Source organism: Coregonus lavaretus, assembly GCF_964263955.1.
Source record: "Coregonus lavaretus genome assembly, chromosome: 6".
Lineage (NCBI taxonomy): Eukaryota > Metazoa > Chordata > Actinopteri > Salmoniformes > Salmonidae > Coregonus > Coregonus lavaretus.
This window is the reverse complement of record NC_139993.1, coordinates 50,916,299-50,929,332: the sequence shown is the minus strand read 5'-3', so window position 1 is coordinate 50,929,332 and position 13,034 is coordinate 50,916,299. Positions and strand designations below refer to the sequence as shown.

Sequence of the window (13,034 nt, the reverse complement as noted above, 5' to 3'; positions counted from 1 at the left end):
CAGGCCGTCCAAAACCCCCACCCATGCAAACAGGCTGAAATTTCAGGAGGTATTTTCAAACAGTTCTTACACTAAAAGGGCATTATCAACATTTTTACAATTTCACAGTATTATTCCAACCTCATAGTGTGGAAATATAAATAAAACACAGAAAAATCATGTTTTTGACCACACTGCTCCTTTAAGTAAAGGAACTCATTAATTTTCCTATTCATCATCATTTCCACATAATTGTCATATGTATAGTAATTTTGGCATATTTAAAGTACAATTCAGGATCAACATGTTATTGTTAATGGTCATGAAGACATTACGTCTTACTCTGTCAGTGGTCTTTATTTCTCTGCATGCCCAAACACATTTTTGTTCTATATTTTGCGAGTGGCACTGACTTACCCCTGGACACACCCATGTTGGGTCCCATCTTGAGGCGAGGGTGGATGTGGATGACAGTGCTCCACACCACCTCACAGGCAAAGTGACCTGGGATGAACTGCATGGTGGCAGCAAGGTAGTCCCGCGGCTGGTAGGTCTCCTCTGCATTGTAATCTGCTGGTGGGTGGAGAAGAGGGGAGCGAGCGAGCGAGCGACAGAGAGAGAGAGATAAAATAATTTACAACCACAACTGCAGAGGAGAGAGGGAGGACGCATTTCAGTGTGACGCCAGCCAGGAAAAGAAACAGCACAATTTGTTCTGGGAGCCTCTTCCCTTCCCCAGTAACATTATGTTATTGCACTGCAGTCACAAACAACAAGCCCTCTCTGATGTCTATACCCTCTACAGGATCCAATTCATTTACACACACTGGAGCAAAACAATCAGCGATATTAGGAAATTACAGTTGGTAATTCTGGCTTAACGGCTGCCATAAAATATAAAGTGAATCTAATGAGCGTTCCCACTGCTCCCCTCTCCAAGCATACTTCACTGGCCTGTCACTGATGCTCTTCCCTGTAACCTTGCGTACGTTAGAGAGAGAGAGTGTGAGTGAGTTTCCTTCTCCTTGGCCCTGTATTGATTGTGCTCCATTATCACTGTGACAGTTTGGAGCTCACAGGGCCAAGAAAGTGCAATGCATTATTAACTTGTGTACTGTACAATGACAAACTTGGTGCCATCAAGGGCATACATATGATGCACATTAAGTTTATGGTGTTTGCAAAAATTTATTGGAGAGCCCTTCTAAAGCAGGGATGGGAAATCATTTTGGCTCGAGGGCCATATCGGGATAAACAAAATTCAGCGGGCCTCCCGAGTGGCGCAGCAGTCTAAGGCATTGCATCGCAGTGCTTTGGGGGGTCACTACAGACCTGGGTTCCATCCCAGGCTGTGTCACAACCGGCCGTGACCGAAAGTCCCATAGGGCGGCGCACAATTGGCCCAGCGTTGTCCGGGGGAGGGGGAGGGTTTGGCCGGGGGGGCTTTACTTGGCTCATCGTGCTCTAGTGACTCTTTGTGGCGGGCCGGGCGCCTGCAGGCTGACCTCGGTTGTCAGTTGAAGGGTGTTTCCTCCGACACATTGGTGCGGCTGGCTTCCGGGTTAAGCGGGCGGGTGTTACGGAGCGCGGATTGGCGGGTCATGTTTCGGAGGACGCATGACTCGACCTTCGTCTCTCCCGAGCCCGTTGGGGAGTTGCAGCGATGAGACAAGATCGAAATTGGATATGACGAAATTGGGGAGAAAAAGGGGGGTACAAGTATTTTAGGGGCAATTTGCGGGCCAGACAAATACAGTTATTTGTAAATATATAGATCCATTATAATTTCTACATACTTTAAATCTAGTTTAGACGTTCAAAAGTGGCCTGGTGTTTTTTAAAAACCCAAAATATATTTAAAAAATTTACTCAAACTTCCTGTGTGCCAGATTGAATGGCCAGTGGACCGGATCCGGCCCGTGGGCCATATGTTGCCCACCCCTGTCCTAAAGAAAGTTAGACCAAATTTCTAAATGACATTTGTTTCCTTACCATAATATTTTTTTTTGGGGGGGAGGGTGAACTATGTATGTGTGTGTTGGTGAGTGTTGACTAACTAACTGACTGTCAGAGTTGGCAAGTGTGTCTGTAGCATGTGTATAAGTGTGTGCAGATAATAGTGATCGTGAGTGTTGACTGACTAACCGTCAGAGTTTGCCAGTCTCAGTCTGTGCAGGGACTCGTTCTTCCAGATATCCTCTTCACTCTCTGCCACCAGGAGAGAGTTACACACGTGGCTGTCATTAAGGTCTTGGAGTAGCAGACGCTGTGGAGAAACAGAGCAGAGAGGAGAGACAGAGGAGAGGAGAGATAGATAGATAGAGGAGAGACAGATAGAGGAGAGAGTTCGTGCCTGTTCGAATATCCACACTAGCATACTACTTAGAATGTGATTGCTTTGTTATAAGTGGTATGCTACTGTGGACATTTGAATAGCTTTAGAGGTTGAACAGCGCCAACTAGACAGAGAGAGGGAGGTCTAATGGCTAGGACTGCACTTTATTGTTGCTATATACAGTGGGGGAAAAAAGTATTTAGTCAGCCACCAATTGTGCATGTTCTCCCACTTAAAAAGATGAGAGAGGCCTATAATTTTCATCATAGGTACACGTCAACTATGACAGACAAATTGAGAAAAGAAAATCCAGAAAATCACATTGTAGGATTTTTTATGAATTTATTTGCAAATTATGGTGGAAAATAAGTATTTGGTCACCTACAAACAAGCAAGATTTCTGGCTCTCACAGACATGTAACTTCTTCTTTTAAGAGGCTCCTCTGTCCTCCACTCGTTACCTGTATTAATGGCACCTGTTTGAACTTGTTATCAGTATAAAATACACCTGTCCACAACCTCAAACAGTCACACTCCAAACTCCACTATGGCCAAGACCAAAGAGCTGTCAAAGGACACCAGAAACAAAATTGTAGACCTGCACCAGGCTGGGAAGACTGAATCTGCAATAGATAAGCAGCTTGGTTTGAAGAAATCAACTGTGGGAGCAATTATTAGGAAATGGAAGACATACAAGACCACTGATAATCTCCCTCGATCTGGGGCTCCACGCAAGATCTCACCCCGTGGGGTCAAAATTATCACAAGAACAGTGAGCAAAAATCCCAGAACCACACGGGGGGGCCTAGTGAATGACCTGCAGAGAGCTGGGACCAAAGTAACAAAGCCTACCATCAGTAACACACTACGCCGCCAGGGACTCAAATCCTGCAGTGCCAGACTTGTCCCCCTGCTTAAGCCAGTACATGTCCAGGCCCGTCTGAAGTTTGCTAGAGTGCATTTGGATGATCCAGAAGAGGATTGGGAGAATGTCATATGGTCAGATGAAACCAAAATAGAACTTTTTGGTAAAAACTCAACTCGTCGTGTTTGGAGGACAAAGAATGATGAGTTGCATCCAAAGAACACCATACCTACTGTGAAGCATGGGGGTGGAAACATCATGCTTTGGGGCTGTTTTTCTGCAAAGGGACCAGGACGACTGATCCGTGTAAAGGAAAGAATGAATGGGGCCATGTATCGTGAGATTTTGAGTGAAAACCTCCTTCCATCAGCAAGGGCATTGAAGATGAAACGTGGCTGGGTCTTTCAGCATGACAATGATCCCAAACACACCGCCCGGGCAACGAAGGAGTGGCTTCGTAAGAAGCATTTCAAGGTCCTGGAGTGGCCTAGCCATCTCCAGATCTCAACCCCATAGAAAATCTTTGGAGGGAGTTGAAAGTCCGTGTTGCCCAGCGACAGCCCCAAAACATCACTGCTCTAGAGGAGATCTGCATGCAGGAATGGGCCAAAATACCAGCAACAGTGTGTGAAAACCTTGTGAGACTTACAGAAAACGTTTAACCTGTGTCATTGCCAACAATGGGTATATAACAAAGTATTGAGAGACTTTTGTTATTGAACAAATACTTATTTTCCACCATAATTTGCAAATAAATTCATTACAAATCCTACAATGTGATTTTCTGGATTTTTTTTCTCATTTTGTCTGTCATAGTTGACGTGTACCTATGATGAAAATTACAGGCCTCTCTCAACTTTTGAAGTGGGAGAACTTGCACAATTGGTGGCTGACTAAATACTTTTTTTCCCCACTGTAATAGGGTGTCCAATCAAAAATATTTTTTTGACCAATGGGTAAAATACTATGTTAATTTTGAGAATCCTCTAAGAAAGCCAATGGTGCAAACCTCATGTCTCTATCATAATCAGTTCAAAAGTTATTGGTGGTTTTACCCTTGTAGGATGGCCAGAATTAGGGTGACTAAATCAATGGAGGTCAAAGAAAAAAAAGATGTTCAAAAATCTGAAAAATTGCATCGCATCATCTAGGTGGATTCTCTGCAAGAATTAAGGCTGCATGGCTAGCTGACAGGCTCACTTTCCCATTGAACTCGTCATCTTTCTTCTCGAATCAACAGGACATAAAACAATAGAGGTAAGATGTAAGATGTATATTGATTTCCAGACATGACATGTAGTATTTTCATATTTTAGTATACGCTTTTCATATTAAGTTGAAAGATTTCTCACAAAAACAAATGTATCTCTGAAATGTCAACGGAGCACTGAGCTTATACCAAGCTTTTTATTTACATTTTTATTTTATTTTATTCAGCTTGTGTCATGCTAATTTAGCTTTTTGCGACCCACGGAAACAACTTTGAAGACGACCACCACAAGATGTAAAATCCTCAAAAGTTTTTACGAGAAACCTGCACTGCTATGTCAACCGAGTTTGGTGTTTATTATCAGATGCATTAGGTTATGAAATCCGATAATGATATGTTAGAGAAAGACGAACGATTCAGAACATGAATAATCATATTTGTCTTGGTAAAATGTATTTGATAACATAAGGAAGTAACATTTCATCACCAAAGCACGTTTTCACCCACTCTGGGCAGAATGGGTGGACACTCTATATATAAGCATTAAAATGGCAGAAATGTCTTCATGGGTGAGAGTGTAACCTACCTTTTTCGAACAATTGAAACGTTTTTATTAAGGTCAAACAAACAGAGGATCACAATCACATAAAGGAGTGTAACCTACCTGATTGACTATACGGCAGATCTCCCCAATCTTCCTCACCACCATCTGATGCAACCGTAAGTACTCTGGCACCTCCTCTTCTTCCTCCCCCCCCCCCTACTCCGTCCTCCTTCCCTTCGTTGAAGCTCCTGTAAACAATATTCCATGACGAATATATATATCTTACAGGTCTCTTTTACTAAATAGATTTTTATCTCAATGAGAATAACCTGTATAAATAAATTATGGAATCATTATGTAACAATCGTGTCATGTAAGATGGCACACTGAACATTCTAAATGGCTGAAGGTGAGCAGCAGTTATGATCTGGATCAGTGTCCTCTCTAAGCCCCTCCCCTCTCTCACCTGGAGTGGGAGTACACCTCTACTCTGTCCTGGTGGATCTTAACGATGAGCCAGAAGTCAGGCACCAGGGGGGACTGGGACTCTTGTTCTTCCATAGTGGGGCTCTCACACTCTGAGTCACTGCTGCCACCATCATAACCTACAAATATACAGGTACAAATGTTTTATTAGCTTTCATTAGCAGCATCATCATCATCATGATTGTCACCACCATCGGTATTATTATCATCATTGTGATAAAGATCATCACTATCATCATCATCATCACTATAATGTCCATCTCTTACCCAGCATGTCAGAGTCCAGGCTGCCTTGACTGGAGACCACACTCTGTACTCTGCTGGGCCTCAGCTTCCCACTACCTGAGGAGGAGACAGGTTTTACAGTTTTACACCACAACAAATTCACCTGAGGTAGCAGACATTCATCTCCAGAAGCCCACTATCTTAGACTGTCAGAGACATGACTAAGACCCTCAGGGCTTTCTCCTCCTCCCTCCGCCTCTACTCTGGAAGGCCCTCGGAGTCTCCCCACCTCAGTGTTGGAACACGTACCCTAGAGAGAAGAGAGTGGGGGGGGGGGGGGGGGGGGGGTCATCTCAAGTAATATTATGTCTGTCAGCTCAGCCTGTTGATTTGGGAATGGAGAGGGAGAGGGAAAAAACAGCCTTAGGGGTAGACACGTGGTAAAGCTGCCAGCTCAGCCAACAGACTTAAGAGACTGCCGAAGATTCACTCACTCACACACTCCTCATTGGTGTGTCAGTATCTGTCACACAGCCAGCCTCGTAAGAGACACTCCACACAGACACACACATATACACATATATACACACTTACACACACAGTCAAAGAGCTGATGATCACTGAAATAGTAATCTCTCCTCTGCAGGGAGATATGGCAGGTCACAGCATGGTTCCATTAAAACACAGTATGGGCAAACATACAGGACTGTAGGAAGCCACCATGTGAATGGTTTCTGTCATTATGTATCATTAGTTTCTGTCATTCTACACCACAGGTTTGTATTCAGTATCACACCGTTGCAAAACAGCGAGCCTCCCTGTTGCACTTTGTTTAAAAAAAAAATCCTCCCTACTGAACACCACCCAGCAGTGTAGCTGTAACATCTCAATACTAAAGGTCCTAGATGTTGTCTGGGTCTGGGCTCTGGGGGACAGGAACACTCACTGTGGGTGGTGGACTGCACCGACTCGGCCAGGCTGACTGTGGAGGGGGTCTTGGGGGACGTGGTGTATTCTGAGGAGCGGTCGGTGCTGGTGCTGGGCTGGAGTTGAGGGGTGGTGAGCTGGCCTCGATCCCCCATGGCCGTGAAGGAGGAGCCTACAGAGCTCAGCTGAGGTCCCATCACCTCTCCTCCTCTGCCTACAGAGCTCAGTCGGGGTCGGCCGGTGGAGGCACCAACAGAACTCACCCGGGGTCTATCCCCCGCCGCTGTGGAGGTGGCACCGACTGAGCTCAACCGAGGTCTGGGGCCCTCTTCTGAATCAGCCCGGGTGGGTTTGGCGGGAGGGTTGCTGGGGTCCTGGGCTGGGTCACTACCAGATTCACTAAGAGCCCCGACGGCAGGCGTCTTCTCTTCTCCCTGCACATGGAGGGAAAGAAGGTAACATATAGAATAATGAATTCAGTTCAAACTCATACACATTCATCCATCCATTCATTAAATCATACAAATTGCATTTATTCAAAAATAAAACATTAAAAAGATAGGAAACCTTAATCTAGCTCGAAAGACCATAAAAGAGGATGCATGGAAATAAACTAAACTCAGCAAAAAAAGAAACGTCCCCTCACTGTCAACTGCGTTTATTTTCAGCAAACTTAACATGTGTAAATATTTGTATGAACATACCAAGATTCAACAACTGAGACATAAACTGAACAAGTTCCACAGACTTGTGACTAACAGAAATTGAATAATGTGTCCCTGAACAAAGGGGGAGTCAAAATCAAAAGTAACAGTCAGTATCTGGTGTGGCCACCAGCTGCATTAAGTACTGCAGTGCATCTCCTCCTCATGGACTGCACCAGATTTGCCAGTTCTTGCTGTGAGATGTTACCCCACTCTTCCACCAAGGCACCTGCAAGTTCCCAGACATTTCTGGGGGGAATGGCCCTAGACCTCACCCTCCGATCCAACAGGTCCCAGACGTGCTCAATGGGATTGAGATCCGGGCTCTTCGCTGGCCATGGCAGAACACTGACATTCCTGTCTTGCAGGAAATCACGCACAGAACGAGCAGTATGGCTGGTGGCATTGTAATGCTGGAGGGTCATGTCAGGATGAGCCTGCAGGAAGGGCACCACATGAGGGAGGAGGATGTCTTCCCTGTAACGCACAGCGTTGAGATTGCCTGCAATGACAACAAGCTCAGTCCGATGATGCTGTGACACACCGCCCCAGACCATGACGGACCCTCCACCTCCAAATCGATCCCGCTCCAGAGTACAGGCCTCGGTGTAATGCTCATTCCTTCGACGATAAACGCGAACGACTGACACGACCATCACCCCTGGCGAGACAAAACCGCGACTCATCAGTGAAGAGCACTTTTTGCCAGTCCTGTCTGGTCCAGCGACGGTGGGTTTGTGCCCATAGGCCACGTTGTTGCCGGTGATGTCTGGTGAGGACCTGCCTTACAACAGACCTATAAGCCCTCAGTCCAGCCTCTCTCAGCCTATTGCGGACAGTCTGAGCACTGATGGAGGGATTGTGCGTTCCTGGTGTAACTCAGGCAGTTGTTGTTGCCATCCTGTACCTGTCCCGCAGGTGTGATGTTCGGATGTACCGATCCTGTGCAGGTGTTGTTACACGTGGTCTGCCACTGCGAGGACGATCAGCTGTCCGTCCTGTCTCCCTGTAGCACTGTCTTAGGCGTCTCACAGTACGGACATTGCAATTTATTGCCCTGGCCACATCTGCAGTCCTCATGCCTCCTTGCAACATGCCTAAGGCACGTTCACGCAGATGAGTAGGGACCCTGGGCATCTTTCTTTTGTCAGTAGAAAGGCCTCTTTAGTGTCCTACGTTTTCATAACTGTGACCTTAATTGCCTACCGTCTGTAAGCTGTTAGTGTCTTAACAACCGTTCCACAGGTGCATGTTCATTAATTGTTTATGGTTCATTGAACAAGCATGGGAAACAGTGTTTAAACCCTTTACAATGAAGATCTGTGAAGTTATTTGGATTTTTACGAATTATCTTTGAAAGACAGGGTCCTGAAAAGGGGACATTTCTTTTTTTGCTGAGTTTAGTTGGTTAGGTTGAACCTCCCCCCCAAAAGTTTGACAAACCTCACTGTCTAGCTCCACCCTCTCCACCTCTGCTTCGTGGTCAGGTCTTCTTCCTGGTGCACCATGATTGGACAGAGCCCTGGTACTGTCATCCACATCAGCACAGTGATTGGTGGGTTGGGAGGCCTGTCCTGCCCCCTCAGTGTTAACAGTGCTCTCAGACAGCCTCTTAGCAGCCTGGATCCTCTGTGGGTGGAGCCTACTCTGAGACATGTAGTGGAAGTTGTCCTGCTCTCTGTTCAGCAGGTAACCTGAGAATGACATGCTATGGAACTCCTGTTCAGGGTAAGATTCAAGGGTTAAGGATCAGTTCCATCTCAATCCAGGAAGTAAACTGAAATTCCAATACCAATTTTCCTTATTTAAAAGCAATTGACAGAGTAGAACTTGGGTGTGCAACAAACATGCAAGGTTCCTAATGATGGGAAAAACGTATTGACCCCACTAGAAAAAACGACAGAAATTCATCTCTCATATGAAAGAAGAACAGTTGTCACACCTCCTGGTCACCCTCCCAGCCTACCTCTTTGAACTTTTCCAGGGACTGCTCAGGGCCGAAAACAAACTGCAGGGGAACGACCTCACAGTGACAGCGTGGTCGCCCGCCTGAGCGAAACACGTGATCCGCCACCTTCTGTAGCGTGGACGAGCTGATGACCCGGGAGTGACGCAGAGCTGACACGATCTCATCCTCCAGGAGCCAACGGATCTAAAGCGAGAGGCAACAGGGAGAGCTGAGTGAATGGGCCTGAAATCTGTAGCTCAGTGACAGAGGAATTCCGGCTATTTAGCGGTCGACTAGCTCAAATCATATCAAGATCGAGTTCCAAGATCGAGAGTACAGAGACTGAACTTACCTCATCCATGGTGGCTAACACGGCAAGTTTATGGGGAATTGGGAGTTTGGACAAAGGGTCTCCTCCAACCCTATTGAAATAAAGAAGTAATGAACTACTGTAAGGTCAGAGAAATCGTCATGCAGGCTGACAAATGTCATCATCAGCCAAACCCTCCTCAACATGCTTTAATCTACCCTTTAGATCAGTGGTCACCAACCGGTCGATTGCGATTGACTGGTCGACCTTCAAGGCATTCCTAGTCGAACACCTATCATTTCTGTAGAAAAGCCAACGATAAAGTCTGTGACAAAGGCTTGCGCTCCTTTTTTCTTATTAGTGTTGTGCTGTTGGCGGTAGGTGCCCTTGATTCAGAAGCCCTGCGCACCGGGTAAGTAAAGTGTTCCCATTTTTAAGAATTGAATTTGTCTGAAAAGACAAACTCCACCTACCCGGCGGACCGAGAGATCTGTGGCCAAATCAAGTGCGCCTACTGTACTGGCCAATCGGATAGCTCAAATCACTGTGCCTACAGAGCTTCCACGACACCGGCCACAGCAAAGTTTGATAGTAGCTTACATAAGATTTAAAACCATGACCACAGAGAGACCGTCAAAGAATACAGCAAAGAGCTGCTGTTTTTATGAGTGAGTTCACGTGAAAAATAATATTCAGCACTGTCAACACTTTATTATTAGCAGCTCATCGTGTCTATTTTAATATCAAGGAATAATTAACTTTCTCTGCTCATTGGAACAACATGAATTTGTGCATGATGCAGATGCGGTGCGACTCGAGTTTCGCCATCAGGCGGAAGAGGGTGTCCCCTTTCTCTGGTCAGCCTCACCGGAGGAAAGGAACGATAGAGCGGGGAGACTAATGCCGTGTTCAAAACAACAGGGAACTAGGAAATCTCTGACTTCCGACTTCAGTGCGTTCAAGACAACTGGGAACTCTGACAAAAACAAGATCCGACATGGAGAAAATATTTTGAACGGTCACCCAACTCAGAATTCCAAGTCGGACCTCTGACTTTCAGACCTGAAGATCACTGACGTCATGATTTGACCTTGTTTTTTCAGAGTCCCAGTTGTCTTGAAAGCCCCATGACCATCAGTCCAGTAAAATGAAAAACTACATTATTTCCATTTATGCTCAGCTGTGCCTCGCCCAAAAAAAAGTTGTTAAATATAATATGGTCCGAGAAGAACAATATTGGCAGGCCAGGCATGTAGCCAATATGCTGTGATAATGTATTAGGCCTACTGCAAGTGATCTTGACTCAGGAAAATTTTGCCGCTTTAGATCACTCACCCGTCAACACCTACTCCTTTAGCCTGGTCCCAGATCTGTTTGTGCTGTAAAGCCAACTGACAATGGCTATACAGCACAAACAGATATAGGACCAGGCTTCTCCTCTTCTCATCCTTCCCAATGACTCACCCGTCGAACCCTCCTCCTCTGAGGCTGTCCAGGTTGCCCATCACATCCTCATCAGAGCAGTAGGAGGAGGGCTGACCTGGAGAACGGTTCAGAGAGACACTGCTCTCTGACGTGTACCTGGAGAGAGTGCAGGCCGTTAGTTAACATGATCACCTTCTAGTGAAAGAAATGCAGTTTGATCAACGTATACAGCACAGGGTTATGCTCATCCACATTGCACCTTATCAATCCAATGATAATGTATCCGGTAAGAGCACCTTTGTGTGTTTGGATGAGTGATATCCTACAAGTTTAAGCTCCAAGTTCTTTTCAATTTTATTCACAAACCTAGTGAACCAAAGAGCACCTTCCCATATGAACACTAATTAATCCTAATTATTTTTGGTTTTGTCATTTAACCCTTTACACTCATTGGATTTGGCCTATATGGATAGGGCTAAATTGAAATGTTTCTTACAAAATAAATATGAAAATCATATGCATTGGCATGGTAGAAATTGAAAGGGAACTGTTTGGAGATTATGTGAAAATGATTAGACCAAAACTGAGGACACATCAGTTCACCTGACACAAGACTGAATCCAAACATTATTACATTGTTGATTTTGTGCATTTTACATTTACTGTACTTTCCACTGCATTTGTTGATAACGAAATCTGAAAATACTCAGGATACATTCAGTAACATGATAAGAATATTCGTGGAAAATGTGGGGTAGGTGCAACATAAGGCCAAAAACTTAGAAGGGTTTAAGTGAGAGGACTAACTGGTGGCTCCAAGTGGCCACACACCTCTCCAAAGTGGGCACAGTTCCTAAGTCATTTCAATGCACTTTTATGACTCAAAGAACAGTCTTAAACTATAAGGTGTTTTTTGAGCTTTCCTAGTTGTGCGTTGTAGGAACTAAAGCATGCACACTTGTAGTTGTTTTCTTTGGAACACAGCCCTGCATCCCCGTCATAACAGTTACTGTTGTTGTTTACGCAATCCAAAAACGGCCCGTTATAAATCGCAATCTGGGTCAGGTGTGAATCATTTGAAAACTTGTTCTATTGCCAACATGACTAGCTAAGTTATATACGATCTTACAGTGTTAGGCTTTCACAGTGCAATTCAGAGAAACAGATTGTAATTTTGGTGCGCATAGAAAGGAGACGTGTGCATTCAGGTGCGTGTTCCACAGCAAATGTTCTTCACAATAGACAAACATAGGCTCATTCTGTTCAGAACAACAGGTATAACGCTATATCATCTTGTAACTATACATCAAACATAGTGATCATAAACGTTGACACTGTATATGACATTAGTTTTATGACATGGAAATGTGAAGTGCACATTTGGACTCATGTGCGTTTTGCTTGTTGTATGACATCAAAACAGTATTTATTATAATCCTCAACGTCTCATCTTTTGTAATGCATCGAGTCCTCTTAATTTACAACATTTCCCTCACTTGGACAACAAAACATTTGCAAAAGTTGCCTAATTAGCGGGAGGGATGGGGGCAACTTCTTGTCGCAAGCAGTGCTCAAGTTCAGAATGTCCGTCAGTCAAAACCCATACAGTGGGGCCTCCCGAGTGGCGCAGCAGTCTAAGGCAGTGCTTGAGGCGTCACTACAGACCCGGGTTCGATCCCAGGCTGTGTCGCAGCCGGCCGTGACCGGGAGACCCATGAGGCGGCGCACAATTGGCCCAGCACCGTCCAGGTTAGGGGAGGGTTTGGCCGGCCAGGATGTCCTTGTCCCATCGCGCTCTAGCGAATCCTTGTGGCAGGCCGGGCACCTGCAAGCTGATTTCGGTCGCTAGTTGTACTGTGTTTCCTCCGACACATTGGTGCGGCTGGCTTCCGGGTTAAGAGACCAGTGTGTCAAGAAGCAGTGCGGCTTGGCAGGGTCGTCTTTCAGAGGATGCATGGCTCTCGACCTTCGCCTCTGCCGAGTCCGTACGGGAGTTGCAGCGATGCGACAAGACTGTAACTACCAATTGGATATCACGAAATTGGGGAGAAAAAGGGGTAAAAGTACCATAGAAAA

At 45.4% G+C, this 13,034-nt stretch overlaps 1 protein-coding gene across 1 annotated transcript in view; it reads right to left on the bottom strand.

The window, feature by feature from the left end:
• The window catches only part of LOC311130499 (KICSTOR complex protein SZT2-like), a gene marked incomplete at its 5' end in the record, with an annotated part of 120,567 nt that overhangs the window by 63,714 nt on the left and 43,819 nt on the right, over positions 1 to 13,034 (bottom strand). Inside the window, 11 exon segments of the mRNA XM_084163254.1 lie at positions 397 to 549; positions 2,125 to 2,245; positions 5,054 to 5,149; positions 5,151 to 5,181; positions 5,400 to 5,538; positions 5,687 to 5,761; positions 6,591 to 7,005; positions 8,719 to 8,994; positions 9,242 to 9,427; positions 9,576 to 9,645; positions 10,998 to 11,114. Coding sequence (XP_084019380.1) covers positions 397 to 549; positions 2,125 to 2,245; positions 5,054 to 5,149; positions 5,151 to 5,181; positions 5,400 to 5,538; positions 5,687 to 5,761; positions 6,591 to 7,005; positions 8,719 to 8,994; positions 9,242 to 9,427; positions 9,576 to 9,645; positions 10,998 to 11,114 — 1,679 coding nt within the window.